Raw genomic sequence first — 20,777 nt, 5'->3', positions numbered from 1 at the left:
CAACAGGATTTATACGGGCCAGAATTTCAAAAGGGCCTATGTATTTAGAAGACAGTTTTGTGGGGTGAGCCCATCAAGGGAGGTATTTTGTTGATAGCCATACTTTGGAACCGACATCCCAATCAGGTGTGGGGCTCCAATGTTTATTTGCTTGTTTCTTGTACACTTCCCGGAAATCTTGTAGACTGAGACTGGCTAGAGCATGGGCCTCTCTGATTTTAGAGAGAACTTCTTCCAAGGTTGGAATATTGGTGGGCGGAAGGAGTAAGGAAATAGCTGATCTGGGATGGAAACCGTAGGTTGCCCAGAAAGGGGTCATCCCCAAAGCGGAATGGATAGTATTATTATAGACTAATTCCGTGGTAGGTAGAAGCGTTACCCAGTTAACTTGTTGTTTATTGATATAACAACAAAGTTATTGTTCCAAAGACCCGTTAACTCTCTCCGTTTGACCATTTGTCTGCGGATGAAATCCTGAAGACATCGCTCGCTCTATTCCCAGATGGCCACAGAAGGCAGACCAGAAGCAAGAAGTGTATTGAGAGTCCCTGTCAGATAATCTCTTTTGGGGAAGACCGTGGAGTTGGAATACATCCTTGAGAAAGATTTCCGCCATGGTAGTTGCATAAGGTATGCCCGGTAATAGTGAGAAATGTGCCATCTTGGTGAAAGAGTCTATGGTTACCATAATGCAGGTACATCCCTGAGAACTGGGCAGTTCTACAATAAAATCTGTAGATATGTGAGACCATGGACCGTGTGGAATGGGACTCTGCTCTTTGAGTCAGACTTTTACTCTGGACAAAGATCGGACATGTCAGGATGTATTGGTTAGTGTGCTGAGCCATTTTAGGCCAATAGAACGACTGCTTGAGCAATTCCACAGTGCCTCTCTTTCCCCTGTGCCCCGCCGTCAAGGAATCATGACACCAGCGGAATGCAATTCTGCTGACTTCGTCGGATGGTAAATGCAACCTTTCTTTGTAGAATAGTAAACCTTCCTTTTTGACCAGATGGATGGGATCCATGGATATGGATGAATTGGCTTCCTTTCTTACTGCTTTTCTAATCTTTTGGATAAAAGGAGATATCGTGGAAATTATTGTAAGTTTAGGAAACATGGGTTCCTTTTCGGTATCGATCCCTCTTTTGTCTTTATGTGAGAGAGCATCTGCCAGGATGTTTTTGGAACCAGGGAAATAGGTGATGGTGAAGTTATATTGGACAAAAAAAAATGGGCCCATCTTGCTTGTCTGGAATTAACACATTCCATGTGTTGCAATACCTGGCGATTCTTGTGATCGGTGCGGATCAAAAAAGGATGCATTCCGCCTTGTAAAAGATGTCTCCATTCTTCGCATGCTCTTTTTATGGCAAGTAGTTTCTCGATTACTGAGTAATTTCTTTGACTGGGTGAAAGTGTCTTAGAGTAATAAGATACTGGATGTTCTTCTCTTTTATGTATTTGCAGAAGAGCCGCTCCTTTGGCTGCCGAAGAGGCATCCGTCTCCAGGATGAAAGGTTTGAGTTGGTCATGCTGACGCAAACTGGGTGCTGAACAAAACTGGTGTTTAAGTTGAAGGAAACTGGCCTCAGCTTCAGAGGTCCATTGAAAGGGGGCTGAAGCTTTTTTTAGGAGAGAGGTGATCGGCAGAACAAGCTTCGAAAACTCTGGTATGAACCGTTGATAAAAGTTAGTCAGCCCAAGAAACTGTTGGACTTCTTTTACAGAAGTAGGTGAAGGACAATCCGTGATAGCTGCAACCTTACGGGGGTCCATCGTGATTCCTTCTTCTGACAAGATAAAACACAGATAAGGTATGGTATTGACTGCAAAAACACACTTTTCTGGCTTTACTAGTAAGTGATTATTTTGGAGTCTTGTCATGACTTCATGTACGTGTGTGGAATGTTTTTTCTTGTCCTTGGAAAAAACCAGTATATCATCAAGATATACTATGGTGTTGAGACAGAGTAAGTCTGAAATATCGACGGTGCGTTCACCAACCCAAAAAGCATGACCTGATATTCAAAGTGGCCAAATGGGGTACGGAATGCTGTCTTCCATTCGTCCCCTGACCTAATGCGCAGAAGATGGTAAACCTTACGTAAGTCAAGTTTGGTGAACAATGTCGCTCCTTGGACGGCTTCCACAATGTCAGTGATCAACGGCATCGGGTACCTGTCTCGGACGGTGACCTTATTCAAGCCCCGATGGTCGATACAAGGCCTAAGGTCCTTACAGTCCCGTTTGGGAATGAAGAAGAGAGAGGCTCCTGCTGGGGATTTGGAAGGTCTAATAAGGCTGTTGGTAAGATTGGCATCCAAATACTGCCGTAAGGCCTCCTTCTCTGTGCTGGATAGGGAGTACATACGACCAAAAGGAACTAAATTGTCTGGAATTAAATCAATCGCACAGTCCTCCGGGCGATGGGGTGGAAGCTCAATGGTAACGGTCTCTGTAAAAACCTTCTGGAATATCTTGATGATTCGATAAACAATGAATAGCTCATTGCTCTATACTGTTTGTACCTTGATGACATCGACGTTGGTTCAGGAGAGACAATTTCTGTGGCAAAACAAGGAATGAAAGCTGAGCAGATTCTCAGACCAGTTTATGATGAGATTATGTCTCCTAAACCAAGAGATGCCTAGGATTACCAGAAAATGCGCCACTCTGATCATGTCCAATGTCAGCCTTTCCGTATGTTGCATAATGGTTCTCATCAGTTCTTCAGTTGAATGAGTGATGAGGCCGGAGCTCAGAGGTTCTCCGTCTACCCCTTCCACCGTCTGGTCCTCTTTCTTTTCAATGCGCTTTAACCCCATATGTTGGGATCAAACGGTATCCACAGAATTTCTTGCTGCTCCACAGTCCAACAATGCTATGGTCTCAATTCTTCTTTCCTGGATTTGAATCTATATGGAGATCACCATGAGGCGAGTATCCTCGGTGCCCGTAGGTGTAGATACGGACAGTGTAGTGTAGGGACTAAACTGAGCTCATCCTCATTCAAACGGACAGCTCCACCAGCCTGTATTTCATCAACAAGCAGGGTGGCACCATGTCTCCTCCCCTCTGCACTCTAGCAGTCATAATTTGGGAGTGGGCTCTTGTAAACAACATGCACCCGGGGGAGTCCAACCTGGAGGCGGACAGGCTCAGCAGGCTGGGTGTGGACAACTACGAACGGCAGTTGGACAAACAGGTCCTTTAGGGGATCTTCAACAAGTGGGGCCATCCTCAGGTTGATCTCTTCGCCACCTGGTCCAACAGGAGGCGCCCCCAGTTTGCGCCCTGGCAGGGACATGTGATGCAGTACCAGTGGAACAACATGAACGCGTATGCCTTCCCTCCCACTCCCATGATCCACAGGGTAATCTGCAAGATCATGGAGGCCTGGCAACTCCGTATCATCCTGATAGCTCTGTGGTGGCCAGTAAGGCCATGGTTCTCAGAACTACTCAGCCTGTCGGATCAGGCCCCGGTGCACCTTGGATCAGCACACCCAACTCTCTCAGCAGGGAGGCACGGTCATCAACCCCTCCCCCCAGAAGTTAGCCCTCGCAGCCTGGTTCTAAGTCACACTGAGGCATCTGTCACAGGCTAACCTAGACATTATGCAGGGGGCTAAGAGCGATGCTATCAGGAGCCAGTTCAAAAGCAAGTGGACCAGGTTTTGTCAATGGGCAGAGTAGTTACATGCTGCACCCATCTGGCGGTCATTGGAGCCTACAGGAATTCGGAGAAGGAGGTATTTTCATCCTCTAATCCCGTGGTTAAAAGACACTTGGCGGGCCTGACCAGGTTTTATCCGCCTATCAAGTTACCAGACCCGGTGTGGGACCTCAATGTGGTCTTGAGCGCCCTGGCGCATAAACCATTTGAACCTATGGCATGGCATCCATGGGCATCAGGCTAGTCAATATTAAGATGGCCCTCCTGGTGCGCCTTACCTCGGCACGCCGGATCAGTGAAATGCAGGCGCTGATGGCCTCGGAGCCTTATACTACTTTATATACGGGCAAGTTTGTGCTTAGAACTCACCCCGCATTCTTACCTAAGGTTGTCTCCTCTTTTCACCTAAATGAGGTGCTAGTGGTAACAACGTTCTTCGCGGAACCTAAGGATGACTCTCAGAGGGTATTGTACTGACTGGATGTGAGGCGTGCGCTGAGATACTACCTGGACAGGCCTAAGAGCTTCCGCAAATCAGACACCCTCTTCATCACCTTCGGTGGGTCAAGGCCTGGCTGTCAAGCCTCCAAGGCTTCCATAGCGAGGTGGATGGTTATGGCCATCAAGGAGGCATATGAGGGGTGGCACAAACCTCTTCCATCAAATATGCATGCCTACGCAAACCGAGCTAAAGCCACAGCGGTCGTTTTCCAGAGGCACGTCCTGTGGCATGTTATCAGCAAGGCGGCTACATGGGCTACGCCCTCGGCCTTTTGCAAGCACTACTGCTTGGATGCCGGCTCCAGGTCGGACCCAGCATTTGGTCAGGCAGTGTTAATGAACTTGTTTTCTTAAGGGAGCACCTCTCCACCCATGGGCTACATTCAGTTGTACTCACTCATACAGTATGGAGGAAAGGGGACGGGACGAAGGAGTAATTATAAGTTACTCACCGTAGTGACTGACGTACTCCTAGTCCGTAGTCGCCTTCCTCCATACGTCCCACCATCCTTACCCCCCCCCCCTGATAAAACTGTTAATATTGTTGACGTGTCAAAGGGGACTGAGGAGTGTCGCCGGAGTCAGGGGATCGCATGCTCCCAGGGTCGCGCCCCCGCATGCATCTAAATTTAAAGGGGAAGATATTATTTCCGGAGAAAAAGGTTCCGTCTCCTGTCCCTAGCGAGGGACGCCTGTACGGTATGGCGGAAAGGGGACTATGGTCTGAGAACTAGGAGTATGTTAGTCACTACGGTGAGTAACTTATAATTTAATGAAGATAGCAAGGAGGTGGCATGTTGAGCACTGCAGGTGTGCCTGGAAACTGCAGATTGCATAGGCCGTGCCGTGGGGACATCCACAGTACTGCAGAGGTTGGCTTACCTCCACATTTCAGGGTTCTCACCTAATGTCCAAGCCAAACCCATGGACATAGCGTTTGATGGTGAGCACCTGTTTGGCACGAAAGCCGATGAGTCTTTGGAGAATTCATGGACTCCAAGTTAGCTGCCAAGTTCCTGGGTCTAGCTGTGCAGCAGCCAGCCAAGCAATCATTCAGCGTTGCCTCTAGGCGTAGAGGTTACAGGCGGTACGTCCCGTTTGGAAAGAAGGGACAGCTCCTGCAAGCCAGGCAGAGGCAGAGGCATTTCTTGCGTCTTGGGCGGGGCAGAGGGGCCTCTAAGGGCCAACAGACGTGAGTTCTCCACATGTCTCTTCAGTTGAAGGGAGAATCTGTGAGCACTGGGAAAGGTAGAGGGAGATCACCTCTGGCGCCTGGGCCTTGCAGCTCTTCAGATGGGGGTACTGTCTACCATTCCTAAAAAAACACCAGACACTCCCCCCTCCACATTAACCAGAACAGGTGCTCCTGTAGGAACTGAGGACCCTGTTATTGAAGGGTCCCATGGAAGAGGTGACACTTGAGTAGAGGGGTTCGGGGTTGGTACTCTCGCTAATTTCTGGCACCCAAGAAAGGAGGACGACTCGTCCCATCCTGGACTTCAAGGCCTTGAACAAGTTTCTGAGGAAGGACAAGTTTAGGACGGTGACGTTGAATATTCTCCAGGTTCTACAACTCCAGGACTGGTTGGAATTGCCAACCTTCAGGACACTTATTTCCATGTGCTAGCACAGGCGGTTCCTGAGATTCACGTCTGGGACACTCACTATCAGTTCAAGGTGCTCCCCTTTGGCTTTGCCCAGGGTTTTCACCAAGCTGATGGCTGTGGTGGCGGCGCACCTCAGGAAATCATGTGTCCACGTATTTCCATACCTGGATGACTGGTTGGTCTGGGGAAGGTTTCAGGAGCAGGAATTGACGCAGCTCGAGGGAACCTGCTCTCTGCTTCACGGTTTGGGCTCCCTGAACTTTCTTAACTTCCACGTCGCAGAAGCTCCAGTTCATCAGAGCAGTCCTGGATACATGGGTGGGGAAGACTTTTCTCACAAAGAAAGAGTCCCCAGATGGTTGAGCTTTTCCAGAGACACGACTGTCTACCCGTGGCTTCCTTCCTCCACCTCTTGGGTCTCATAGCTTACTGCATTTTCTGGTGCCACAGACCAGACTGCAGTTGCTATTTCTGCAGTGGCTGTTGAGTGGTTAGTGGTCCCAGTACTTCAATGCCAAGGAGGGCATTCTCAAGGTGACAATGTCGGTAGCCAATTACCTTTCTTGGTGGGCCTGCAGAGAGCGCATGATGGCCCACGTGGTCACGTTAGCATCCTTGAAGGTTTGGGAGAGTGGCTATGGGGATCTGCAGGTGAGTGTGGTGGAATGCTGGTGGCATACCAACAGACTGGATTTGCAGTCAATCAGGTTAGTCCTGATGACATTTGCACCTTCTCTCCGGGGGACACTTGTCCTCGTCACAACACATTGGCCAAGGACTACTTCAACAAGCAGGGTGTGGTTCTGTCCCTGCCACGATGGAGGAAGGCACTGCAGCTATGGTTCTAATTGCTGGATAAGATCTCCGCTTCGACAGTCCATTTGGCAGGAGCAGAGTACAGGTAGGTGGACGCTCTGAGAAGGCAGAACATGGTCTCACATGAGTGGGAAGTGTGCAAGGAACTTGTCAGAGAGATCTTCACCCCTTGGGGTACCTGGCAGTGGGTCTGTTTACACAAGTGCCCACGCGAAGTACAGACAGTTCTTTTTTTTATCATCTTTATTTATTGATTTTAACAAATACAGGTAACTTGTGAATACAAGGAAATCAAAGCAATAACACTATCAGCTATGATATCACAATATTATACATCAATCACACCTTCAGAAATAAGTCGTATAATATTAATCTAGATTCTTCCACACACAGATGAAAGGACAAGACATAACAATACAGCAAAATAAAAACAAAAAAACCTAATGTTCATACCAACAAACCTATTAAAGAACTTATTCATCATGACCAACATTAGTGAATCCACTACCATATAAATTAAAAAAGACTTCCATAAGGACCAATATTTCTCCTCCCTACCCTGCTTCTGAAACATAACCAATTCAAATTCAGATAATACAGTCACATCATTAATCCATTCTTCTACTACCGTTTTTTTCCTGGATTTCCACACCTTCAAGATCTGTTTCACTGCTATCACTAAAATCTTATCTATCCAAATTCATACAACCGGGCCTTCAAACAGCGCCCACTTTTCCTTTTCGCCAACAACAAAACTTGTAACGGTTTCCTTGGAAATAAGATTGATAAAGTAATATCTAACCTGTCCAGCACCTCACGCCAAAAAGTCAACCTCGTGGACAATGCCACAACATATGAACCAATGTTCCCCTCTCCTTTCCACACCCCCAACAAAGATCTTCAGTTATTAAACCCAAAGCAGACATTCTTACCTGTCATGATCTCTGCTTCCAAAAGGTCAGGGTTTTCCCAACTCCCTTGGAAGCAGATCCATAACCCAGGTTCCGAGTACCAACCAGTCCCAATTGGGACCTTTTGGACCCAGTCCTGGCGCCAGTGGCACCAGGCTCATAAATATGCCCAGTCCCAGCGCTGGAAGCGCCGGGCTCATAATGCTTGGGTGGACTTACCTGCAGCAGACCATGCTGCTTACTTGCCTGCCAGTTGAGCCTCTGATCCTCTTCTGTTTGGAACTACTTTTCCTGTTGGGTGGGGCAGGAGCCACTCCCTAGATTCAGAACACTGGAACTCTTCTGGAAAGCAGGAACTCTTTTCTTACCTAGGCGTGGCTGTGGAAGGAGACACCTAAGCACTACAGGAGGCTATTTAAACCACACCCGATGGATGAATCTTGCTTTGCGTTATTCTGCATCCTCTGCAGCAGAACGCTCATCGTGTCTTCTGCATCTGATCCTGGGCCTAAGGAAAAAGGCTTACCATCCTGAATCCAGTCTTCAGCAACACCTATAAAGACAAGAAAGAACAGGTTAGCATTACGGTCTTCAGTGACAGCTCTTCACTTACCTGGTCCATCGGCTGTCACCAACGCCTCGCGCTGCATTCCGGCATCTGAAAGACAAAGGCTTACCTACTCTTCGTGCGCTCCGGAGGTCTTCACACTGCATTCCGGCATCTGAAAGACAAAAGCTTACCAACTCTTCGCACGCTCCGGAGGCCTTCAGCGCTGCATCCCGCATCTGAAAGACAAAACAAGGTGCGTTTAAAGACATTGGGGAACTTTAATACTCACGTGCCATTACTCCTTTCCACATCTGACCCAGTGGGTATTCCGGCACCCTGCAGCCGCTCCGAACTTGTACCTGCAAAATAAAAAGACGAGCGCATCGTGAAGCAGGCAACAAGCGCTTACTTACGTGCTTCCAGGCGCTTCTATTCATCACACGGGCTCCATCTTCAACTCACTTCAGCCCGTCATCCGCCATCGCCGGAACCCTGCAAAACAAGAGACATCATTACTAAGACTTTAAAGACATTAGAATTACTCGGAACTTACCGTTCGTGCAGTAAACGACGGACAGCAGTCCTCTGAAGTCAAGAGGCCTGCTCCCCTTATCCAGTGAAGAAACTGGTTACAGCACCCTGCCCCGAGGCAGATGGAGAGCACAGCGTTCACTTACCTAAGGTGAGAGCGTTAACCTTTGGGGTTCTACAGGAGAAGAGAAAGGGAAGAAGAGAGAGACATTCAATAACCCAGTTCCTTAATCCCATATTTTCTATCTGCAGACATCTTACCCTTCGAGTCAGACATACAGTGCACAGAGGTCCAGCCCAAAGACCCAGCCGTGTGTTACACATCACCTTTGAAGATACGGTATACGCCCAGTCAAGACCGGCGCCTCTACGGGAATCAGGTGAGCGTTACATTACCGGTGTCCAATATAACCTCCCCAACATCTTCTGAGGAATAAGCCGCAATTTAAGATCCATTTTGCTGCTGTATCCAACCCTCCACATATATGCCCAGGCATCATCATTAATCACACAATCTAAATCTAGTTCCCATTTTTCCTTCAATTTGTTCCATGACTCCATCACTGAATCACTCTCGCATAAGTTTCAAATATGTAGATACATTACGTATTGACAAACTAAACATGCTCCAACCCGCCGGCTCCCTCTCTAATGGTATAGACAACATATTGAATACATGAGTCAATAGACCCTCTAATTCCTTACATCTATTCCTCTCTCTCCCACTTAAATGAAACACTCCCTGAAGCTCCTCAAAGGTTAATAAGCGCCCATCCCGCAGTAAATCACCCAGTGACAATGCACCTTTTGAAAACCAGTTTCGCCAGCATAGAAATCTGTTTCTCAATTGTAAAGCAGGATCATACCAAATAGATGACCTAAGGTTCATAAAAAAAATTCCATTGAAATTAAGTATCCACCATAACATTAAGTCTTTAGTCACCTTAATAGTCGGCAACCTAGTAGACCTTTTAGGCAATCTCCCCATCGAAAAGATATTCCCCAAATGGAATGGTAACAAAGCTTCTCTTTCAATAGTCAACCAAATTGGTTCTTCCTCCAACTCGACATTCGCATATAGGGCTGTTTTTTTCAAAATAAAAGCCCTATAATACTTCCCCAAATCCGGATAACCAAAACCTCCTTCCTTTGTATCCCGTAGCAAAATGTATTTCGGAATCTTAGGAGCCGCCTTCTCACCCCAATGAAAATCCAGAAAAACCTGATCCAGGTCTTTAAGCAATTTGTTAGAATAATTCAGAGGAATCGATTGCATGACATATAAAATCTTTGGTAGAAGTGACATTTTTATCGTATTGATTTTCACCCAAACCCCTAAATCTAATCTAGACCATTTCCTAATATCTCTCCGAAGGGTATCCAATAATTTTGTAACATGAAACTGAACAATTCTCTGCATATCTTTGATCAGAAAGACCCCCAAATATTTAACATACACTTCAGACCATCTACAGTTCCATCCTTCAAAATCCCCTCTTCTCCCCGCAGTTGAAAGTGGGAACACCTCTGTTTTATCCCAGTTGATTTTGTAACCTGAATATTTGCCCACTCTTTCAAGTATCTCCTTAAGAACCATAATACTTTTCTCAGGATTAGAGAGTACCACTACCAAATCATCCGCATAAGAAAGTACTTTCACCTCCCTTTTCCCAAAATGTAGACCATGTATTCTTTGCTCATTCCGTAACAATGCTACCAAGGGTTCCAATGCAATGTTAAATAAAAAAGGTGATAAAGGACACCCTTTTCGCTTACCTCTACTGAGTTGAAAAGGTTCAGACATAATATTATTAACCCAAACACGCCCCAATGCAGAATTCTGAAGACAGCAAACCACTCCTCTGAAACTATTTCCAAATCCCATTTTTTCCATAGCAAAATCCAGAAAGTTCCAATTCACTCTGTCAAACGCTTTCTCATTGTCCATGAAAACCAAGGCAGCATCAACACGTATATCTTTATAAAGGCTTAATATGTCAATCAATGTACTAATGTTATTATAGCCAGACCTACCTTTCATGAATCCCACTTTTGACTCATGAATGATACTCCCAAAACAACTGCCCCATCTATTTGCCAATATTTTTGTAAAGAGTTTAACATCCACATTTAATAATGAAATAGGCCTATAGTTCTTAAATTCTGTACTATCCCTACCTTCTTTCGGTATCACAGTAATCCTGGCCTCAGTCATTGAACGACATAGATCTTCCCCTCTTAAAGAAGAATTAAGCAAGTCGCACAAAATCAGAGCCAAGAAAGTATCAAATTTCCTATAGAACACAATAGGCAACCCATCCAAACCCAGAGATTTCCCCAATTGCAAATGCCCAATGGCCAATATACCTCATCAACTTCAATATCTGCTTCTAACATACTGGAATCACTTGATGCCAACACATTGATGGGTATATTTTCAAATAGATTTTCCAAATCTTGTCTGGCTATTGATTCTTCCTCAGTATATAATTTCTTATAATAGCCCCTAAAACCCAAACAAATGTCAGTATTCTTCCACACTAACTGTTCATTCTCATCCCGAATACCCTGAACAAATGCCCCCCTTCATATCTCCCAATCTATTCGCCAGCAACCTACCACTTCTTCACCAGTTTCACAATATTTTTGCCATGTAAAGAAAAGACCCTGCTCCACCATCAAATTATTCGCATTTGCCACCATTTCCCGAGTTTGATTCATTACCGATCTATCCTTTACTCTCCCATACTTGGCATATTTTTATTGTAACTCTGACAACTTCAATTCCAAATCCTTTCTTTCTTTCATGGATGACTTCCGAAGACGAGAAGTCTAGTTAATCATGGATCCTCTAATAGTTGCCTTAAAGCTATCCCATATAACACTTTTCCTAGCAGAACCATCATTAAGTTAAAAAAACTGGTCATTTGCGATAACAGATCAATCGCTACCTCTTTCTCTTCCAATATTCCTGCCTTTAATCTCGACTTCCTAAAAGACAAGGTTACTTCGTCCATCTGCAAACAAATATCCAATTGTGCATGATCAGAAATGTTTCTCTCTCTAATATTAACATCCAGCGTTTTGTCCAATAGTGTCTAAAAAATAATCCAACCTGGAGAAAGAATCATGCACCGGGGAAAAGAATGTGAATTCTTTGTCAGACGGATGTAATTCTCACCAAACATCAATCAGCTCAAATTTTTCAAGAAAGAAATTGAACTCCTTACATATACTCAAATTAGTATATCTATACGAGCTGATTCTATCAAGTTTACAATCCCGAATACAATTGAAATCTCCCCCTAAAATGATCATCTCACCACCCATTTCACTCAAAAGATTGGAAACATCATCAAAGAAGCATTTACCAAGCATACATGGACCATAAACACAACATAGGGTAATCCTTTTTCCTTCATAAGTTATATCAGCAAAAATCATGCGGCCTTCTCCATCCATCACCTCTTTCTCAACTTTATATTGCAATCCCTTCCTGAATAAAATACTCATACCCCTTGAATTTGCAGAATAACAATTCGATAGGTCTTTGTTAAATTTAGAAGTATTTAGCCATTGCCTAGTTTCATCAATTAAATGTGTTTCTGGTAAGAAAACAATATCAGCCTTGGACCTCCATAGTCTTGCCATAACTTTCCTTCTTTTCCTAGGGAATCTCACACCTCTCACATTCCACGTTACTACCGTCAGACTATTTTTCCCCATCATGACCTACTATGTCCCGTTGCATCAGGAATCATCAAAATCCCATTACACCAATATCTGTAAACTAAGTAAGGGATCAACACATATAACCAACACAAAAACAAATGCACATAGTACATAATCACAAGACACCACAATGAAACAAAGAACAAATAATAACTCCTGGGAACCCCCCCAGGTAACACTAAATCCCAAACTTCCCTGAATAAACAGCATTCTAACCCCGTCCCCTCAAGTTGTACCTGCCAAAGTATTACAAATATGCTAAGTATCCTAGTTTCCCCATTATTTAGAGCTAAACCAAATATAACCTTACATTTAGTACTCAACAATATTGCTAACCCAAACCTATAAAACTACCTACAATTTTCAAAGTCAAACCAGTTCTCACAACTTGTAATTTAAACCTGATACTACCACCGTGAGCTATTCTAATGAATCTAACTCAATGTAAGACCATCAACATTTAAAATGCAACCAGAACCAACATTCTAATTATCAAGAATAAATCAACCCTCCCACTAGTGACCCATAGTCCACACTCATGATGATACCATATCATAGTCAAACTCCACCTTCCCCTATGGCAGTGCACATCCCAAATGAGCTACCAATATATCAATCCATAAATCTATCAACAATCACAGATATAATATATACCTAGCACTTAAGGGCTTAGTAATCAAACTATGTCCACTTTGGAGGCTATTCACACATATCCTCACCATGGATACACAACAACCATAGTAGCCAAAGTAAAAAAAAAAAAAAAGTTAGTCATATATTTCAACAATTCCCACAATTGTCCAAGCCCTTTCAAATGATACCCTAACCACACGAACCCCATAGAGTGGCATGTCCCTCTTACTTTAGTGGTCACCTATAACAAGGACATTGAGATTTGACAATTACCCACACCTCTTAACTTCCCCTAATCCCTCTCTTAGCATAAGTAAGATATAGGAAGAACTTGGTATGTGCATAGATTATACATTCAACCTTCTGCTAATCATTCAAGACTATCACTAACTAATATTGCAAATTCCTTAGTAACGCACAATGTCAGGTATTAAACACATAGTTAAAAAAAACTATATAGAACTCCAACATTCTATATGAAGTCAGACCAATAACATTGTCTAGCAACATTTACAATTATATGCTATCACGTATATACGAACTATAGTAGAAAGTAACAGTGCTTCCTCATAGATCAATAAATATGCTGAAAGCAATACAGTTGTATAACTCAACCTACCCTAATAAGTCCATAATGTTTGTTACTAAACAAATTAACAACCGATAACGGCAACACTCAGAAGAATGTCAGGTTACGTATGCATTCACCATGCAACACAAACCCATAGAATCAAATTGCAGTCTGCCAGAGAACGTCTCAGCCCAACTTGCAAAGTAGTTGCACATGACAAATGCAAGAGAGCCATTCAAAACCCAGCTTCCATTGGGCTCAGATTCAAATGTAAATGTAGAAAACGGTATTGTCAACATTTCTTGTTTTGAATCCAGAAGCAGTACACATTCCAATGGGCAGCACAAGTTTGTATGTCTTTTTTCCGGTGGCTAGTCTTAGTGAACATTGCCTCAACAATCAACAAATCCATCTGGTCAGCACACAGAGCCTCCATTAGTCCCCCTGCCCCTGCGTTACCACCACATTTACAACTGCAGCATGACCCTTATGTGAGCCCTTAGAAGAGTGTAGACTGATCCGTGCCACCAACAGATGAAGTCTGATTGATTGAGACCTGTGCTGGGGGGCTGGAGTGGATCATGAGTCACATAACAGCGAGGGTCCACAGCAAAATAAGACTAATGGCTTGAGTTACACCATCAGAACCCCAGGTGGATGGCGAGCACAAAGTGCACGGTCACTTCCAGGGATCCGCTTCCACCAAAACAGTCATACTCGGGGCCCAAAAAAAAAAAACCGTCTCTCCTCCTGTGCCGTGATCGTCCCCCTTAGCGCAGCCACAAAACTTTGGAAAACATCCAGATCATGAATGGACCTGACCGGGGCATTATTACTGAGATGGATTCTAATGTAGAAGCAATGAGCAACGGCCACACAAAAGAAAAGCTCCACACAAAATCAACAGGTTCTCTCTCTGCTCCCGTGTAAACAGTCCCTCACCGGACACGGGTCCACAAAGCATTTGAAAAATCTTGCCCAAAATCCAACTAATAACGTAAAGGACTTTGTATCTGTGCAAGGACATTGTGAGCGTTTAGTCACAGGTGGTTTATACACGTGATAAATTACCATTTTGTTCACGGGTGTGTTAGGGAGAATTCTCATTTCATCGCCGATTTCCCTTACCCAGTGAGTCCCTCAGCAGCTTTGCTGGATCTCTGGAGTTGTTTCTTTCCACTTGGTAAGAGTGTGAGCTTTTCCCCCACTCTTACTTGTATTTTGCTATGTATTTAGATCTGTTTTTGTGATTGTGGGCTCTGGAGTACACCACTTCAGTAGCCCCCTTCTTTGTGTGTGTCACACATCGCCTTCTGTGCAGTGACACAGGGTTGTCGTTCAGACTCCCCCCGACTCCATTTCTGAGGCAACTACCGTCCCCTAGAAAAGGGTAAAGTTACCATTCACTTTACTTAGTCAAATTTAACCACAGATCCAGTACACACCATTTAACATGGAGTGCTGGAAGGGTTAACTCTTAACTCTTTTTATCTGTACCTCCTAGAGCATTGTTTAGCTATTTTTAACATTTAGACATGGCTGGTGGCAGTGGTATCTACCCTAAATTTCTACTGCGGTTATCTTATATAACCGTGGTAATATTGTAGGCTATTGTGTTAGCCTCAGACTTAAACCCGCTTGACCAAATCCTTTTTCGTTTGGCTCTGGAACGATTTATTCGCCATTTCTTTTTGTTAAACTCTTTCTTGTGTTTTACTTTGCACGGCAAACTAGGTTTGCCTTCTTTGTTCACTGTCTTTTGGCTGGCTTCTACCTAGAGGGTGTCTAGGTGGGCTGAATGTGAGGGAGGGGTGTAGTCACCCCCTGCACAGGGTATCCTAGCAAACCCAAGTCACACTTTGACATGATTGGACAAGGTGGTTGTCCGGGCTGGACAACCTCCCTGCTGGGTTGCCATCCAGGCTGTGTGAAAGGCAGGTCTCTTGGGCTGGAAGTCAGAGAGTCGCCACGGGAACTACAAGCAACCGACGAGAAGTGGAGGAGAGGTCGACTGCTGCAACTACCCCGTCCGGGTGAAGCCCTGCTGCAGTCCTGAGCGATCTACCCTTCAACGACTAAGAGAAGATCCCGTCCGCAGTCTTCTTCCGTGAGCTTGGTGGGGATAACCAGCTAATCTTCTTCAGCCAGACGTTGCCGTCGTCGTCAAAATCGCTGCACACTGCTGTAGTGGTCCAGATAACCACCTGACGAGCCTCTCCTGTTTTTAAGGAGCACACCTTTTATTCGTTGTCGCTGCTGCCGGCTTCATCCCTGTGTGATGCAGACCCCCTACAGACGTCGTCCTTCACAACGAAGCTCCAGGAATGGTGGGTCTGCAGGAAACCAACAGGAACAACTGCCAAGGCACCAGCTGCACCATTGGTATAAGGTACTGTGTTCTGCTTGAGGAAACTGGGTGAATCCCTTTTTGCTTCATCTTCAAGGCTTGCCCTTGTCTTCCCTCCTTCTTATAACGTTTGCTTCCGAACATTGACAATATCAAAGTACTCTTGGCTACGTTGAATCGTGAACTGTCCAACGGTGTGATCTTCAGTAACAGGCCTCCGGTGTCACTGGGACTTGGCTCCGGTCCTTTGACTTTTTTTTTTTTTTTAAATCTCTTTATTAGTATGTCATTAAATTAAATCACAGAAGAATCAAATACAGAAAGGGATAGTGAACCAGAGAACACAAATGAAAATTATTCAATTAAAGAACATATCAATAAACAAACAGCATAATCAAATGATCCCTCCAACATACTAAGAGAATTTTCATGTTTGTAAACAATAAAAGAGCAAAATACAACAGTGAATAAAAACATTTAACATAGAACATACACACAAAAACTTACAACACACAGACACCAAACCAAATCCCCCAAAAAGTATAATAGTGAGAAGAAAAAAAAAGAAAAAATATTATCTTTCCCCTCTTCTTTTCCCCTTCCCTATCTCTTTTCCTTTCCTCTTCCTTTTCCCACTACACCATTTCTACCCACTCCTCATACAAATCCGCAGCCTATATAGTCAATCATACAAGGCATTGAATGGACCCCAAAACAGATTGTACACCTCTTCCTTGTCTTTCACTCTAAATGAGAACTTTTCAAAATTTGATAAGGTGCGCAAATCAACTAATCAATCTTCAACTGTAGGCTTCTTGACTTTTGAACTCCTGTTTCTGAGTGTTTCTCGATTCTGTCTGCCTAACCAAAATATTGCCTGTGGTTTTTGCCTCCAACTCCCTCTGGGTATCTCAGGTGCTAAGTGTGTTTTTGCCCCGGTAGCATTTCATGTCACGGATACGCATTTATTTAGTAGACCGAACTGTCAAAAGAGATTGCAACAGACTCAATCCCCTGAGAACCAGTGGCATGACCGGGATCGGAGGGAACGTCTATTCGTCCCTGAGAGCTCCCTGACTAGGACAATTCCTGGAGCACACGTCCACATAAGGAGACCCTCTACTGGAGAGTATCTCCACCAGAACTTCCTGGCAGGGCTCCTACTTGTGGGCGGCAATGTTTTGTCAGCTCAAAGCATTTGCTATGACATTGGGAAGATGAACTACCCTCAGGGACACGTTCTCTAGAGCCCAGAACCACATACGCATTACCTCTCTGCACAGAGGCAAGGACCCAACACACTTGGCGTGTTGGGCATGGCTATTGTGTTGTCCGTCTGGATCAATACACTTTTGCTCTTTACAGAAAGGAGAAAGGCAGACAGGGCCAGCCTGATCACCCTCAATTCCAGCAAGACTACAGTCTACTCCTCATCGGATTCGACAGGTAAAAGCCCGAACTTATCAAGGAAGCATCAGTGACCACTGTTAGCTGAGGCCAGGGCTGTTAGTGCAACATCTCTTTCAACAGTTTCTGTGGATCATTCCCAGATCCCGCTTTCTGTACCATGGAGTCGGGTGCTTCTCTATCCTGAGCCAACGCCTTTTAAATTCACTACTAATCAATAAGCGCTCCATTGATTGCCTTGTTCCTTTCCACAAAGTTCTTAAGACTCACCTTTTCAATTAATTTACCCTAATTTCTTTCTCTTTGTCAGTATCTGGACCCTTTCACTTGTCCGATATCCTTTGTTTTGGAATGTTTGCTCTCAAGGGCTGGCAGATTGACTCTGTGAAGGGACACCTGGCTGCTATCGGGGTTTTCAAAAGGACACCTGAGTTAAGGCTCTTTCTTCACAATTGCCACTGTTTTTACAGGGATTTTGTAATCGGTTCCCCCACGCCAGTTTATGGTTCTGGCGTGGAGTTTGAATTTAGTGTTAATATTCCTTTTGGGTGCTCTGTTTGAGCCCTTGCATTCATGTTCTCTTAGATTAATCACCCTTAAATTGATTTTCCTGGTTGCCATCACTTATATGAAATGGGTGAGTGAGCTCCAGGTGTTATTTGTTAATCTTCCCTATTTGTTTTTTTTTTCCAAACCGAAGTTGATGTTGAGTGAGACCTTCCTTCCTCACAAAGTTAGTCTGACTTCTATCCCTCTCAAAAGATCCATCTTCCAATGTTTTGATGTTTTGTCCTTCACCTCATCCGTCCATGGAAGAGGAGCGATTTCACCGGCTGGACCCAGTGCAGACCCTCAGCTACTGTGTGTCTTGGGGACGTCAAGAAATGTGATCTTCTCTGTGTGGGTGATGCTGGTACACGTGCTTCCAGTGCTTGCAGAGCTGTGACCAAACAGACCCTGAGAAGGTGGATCATTCGCTGCATCTCAGAATGTTATGATGTGGGAATGATGTGCCTGAAGGCCTTAAGACTCATTCTACCAGAGGTTTGGCTGCCACGTCTGCCCTGTGGGGGTCCAATCTTGGACATTTGCTAAGCGGATATATAGGCTTCTTTGCTCACGTTTGCTAGACAATTACTGATTGGATTTATTATCTAGGCACGATGCACACTTTTGCAGAGCGGTCCTCCAGAGTTTTCTGATTTAGGTGGTGGTTTCCAGTGGCACCAGCGTTCTGTCCGGCTCAGAGCATCTAGAGGCGTTTGGGTAGGCAGTGCTGAGCTGTGCTGTGCCCCCTAGTGGCAGTACAGTTTTTGAAGATCAGCTGTGCTGGAGATAGAATATCATTGATGAGGAATCCGTGGGAGGAATATCCATCAGAAAGAACGTTACAGGGCCCGAGGACAAACCTATCCTGCCAAAAGGATCCCCCAATTTTCCAGCAAATCAAAGCAACCTACTAGCCTCATGACGATTACACCCTGAAAACTTGAAAAGAATAGAACATGGAGCTTAACCACAAAGATTACAACTGCTTATGTAAGTTAAAACGGCGTGTAAGTCATGCTTAAGTAAGGTCATAACACTTCAATGTACACATGCAATTGCTTCTATTCACAAAGAAAAATTATTTATGCCTGTAACGTTGGTTTACATGTGCATAATGTATGCAGCATGTTAGCTAGGTGTTAGGAACGATTACGTTGAGACGTAAAAATAGGGATTTCAACTTCTTAACTTTTGAATTCCATGTTCGCTTGGCTGCAAATAATGCTCCCAATGACTGGTCTCACTTTTTTCTGCACATGCATTCAATTCAACAGCAATTGGAGCACTTTCCAAAACATTTTTGCTTAATTTAGCTTGGTGATCTAGGTTTTCGTTGTGCAATAAATGTGGGAAATGAATGTGCACAGGTTTGAAAGTGCCCGGGTGAGCTTGAACTTTGTAGGTTTTCACGAACATTTGCATTGCCATCTCAAGCCACCTCCTCTTACCCCTTCCAGAAGCACCCATGTGAGCTTGTGTAGTTCCGATAGTGATTTTGGTGTCTAGGTTATGTACATTTGCATTACTTGTATTTAAACTTACATATCTTGAACAGACGTAAACCGTTTTCCTAATTATGGGTACTTTAGACCTAAAATAATAGTAGTTACTTATGCATGTGTAAGTCACGCCATTCTGCAAATTGGACCCAAGGCCCTTTCTGCAGCAGACTCCAGGCTGCAAATTCATACTTGCTATCCTTGGACAAAAATACTCATAAGCTGTATTTCAGCAAACAGCAAGACTCCTCCACTGTTTTCTGACAACCTACTTTCTTCTCCACAGATTACCTATAACAATGGGCAACCAACTGTATACCCCTTAGACTGTTTCTCCCACTAAGCTTTATGCACCCTTTGTATCACCATTAGCTTCTATGTAAAGTGGTCTGGACTTCAAAAGGGGTCGGATGATCGCCCTATGAAAAGCTCTTAACTGTTATTTCTTAACTGAAACACCCTCAATGCACTGTTGTTAGACCTGGTTAGCTGGAAAATAAACAGCTTCCTCTGAAACAAACATAGCATCTATTGTACTAGCATTTGCAGTTTTTAAATGCACTCTTATTTATGTTTGGACATTTTTGTTTTTCAGACTCTGGAAAGATGTAACCAGTAATTTAAAAATGCGGGATATTGATGCAGCAACAGAGGCTAAGCACAGGCTGGAAGAAAGACAAAGAGCAGAAGCCAGAGAGAGAAAAGAGTCTGAAATGCAGTGGGAAACGCGGGTGAGCCATTTTTATATGACAGGAGATTGCAATAGTTAAAGCTTAACCGTTGACTATTCATGTATTTCATAGTCTGACAAAAGTGGAAAAACAACCGTACTCCTACATCCTGTGTATAACCTATGCCCAACTAGTCTGAGATTTGCCCGGTGGTGAAACCGCTTCATAAAGCTGATAAACCAAGTTACACATAGCTCGTCATTGCGCATATCCGGAGCATAGTGGCAAGCACCTCTGCCTTCCATAGTGGGCACCCTTGCTAGTTAATCTGCTGATTCGGAGACCCTCATCTTCCACTTGAGGGCTTTCTTCCTCCGACATTAAGGTATAGCCCTTTTGCATACCTTGGGATTCTAATAATACTCGGTTGTACAACACCCTTCTTCCCTGAAGTGCAAGACCTTGCTGCCCGTTCCTCCTCCTAGCCATGAAGCATACTCTAACATGGCAACCCTTTTACGGTTTCACTTTGAGGTCCAGCCCAGGCGTTCTTGATATTTGTTTGGTTGGGGTGGAGGGGATGACCTTGCTATTTATTGCCAGCAGTGCACCTCATGAGCTCTGTCTCTGTAGTGTAAAGGAGTTTATCTCTGTCTTGTAGCAGAAACATACCTTAATCGCCCTATCTTTATAGAAGACCATACAAACCACATCCAGAACTCATGATCAACCAGTGTGTCTTGTCTGCCGTACGTTTCTAAAGCTCTTGTGCA

General features: G+C 44.4%; 1 protein-coding gene across 7 annotated transcripts in view; it reads left to right on the top strand.

Moving 5' to 3' along the window:
• OSBPL9 (oxysterol binding protein like 9) overlaps positions 1–20,777 on the top strand; it is a 1,764,730-nt gene that overhangs the window by 1,701,442 nt on the left and 42,511 nt on the right. For all 7 annotated transcript variants that reach the window (XM_069642205.1, XM_069642206.1, XM_069642209.1 and 4 more), the window contains one exon: positions 19,929–20,064. In XM_069642205.1, coding sequence (XP_069498306.1) covers positions 19,929–20,064 — 136 coding nt within the window. The remainder of the gene's footprint in view (positions 1–19,928; positions 20,065–20,777) is intronic.

The sequence above is a fragment of the Ambystoma mexicanum genome, chromosome 1q (genome assembly GCF_040938575.1).
Source record: "Ambystoma mexicanum isolate Mex_15411 chromosome 1q, UKY_AmexF1_1, whole genome shotgun sequence".
Taxonomy (NCBI): Eukaryota; Metazoa; Chordata; class Amphibia; order Caudata; family Ambystomatidae; genus Ambystoma; species Ambystoma mexicanum.
This window is presented reverse-complemented; position numbering and strand designations above follow the sequence as displayed.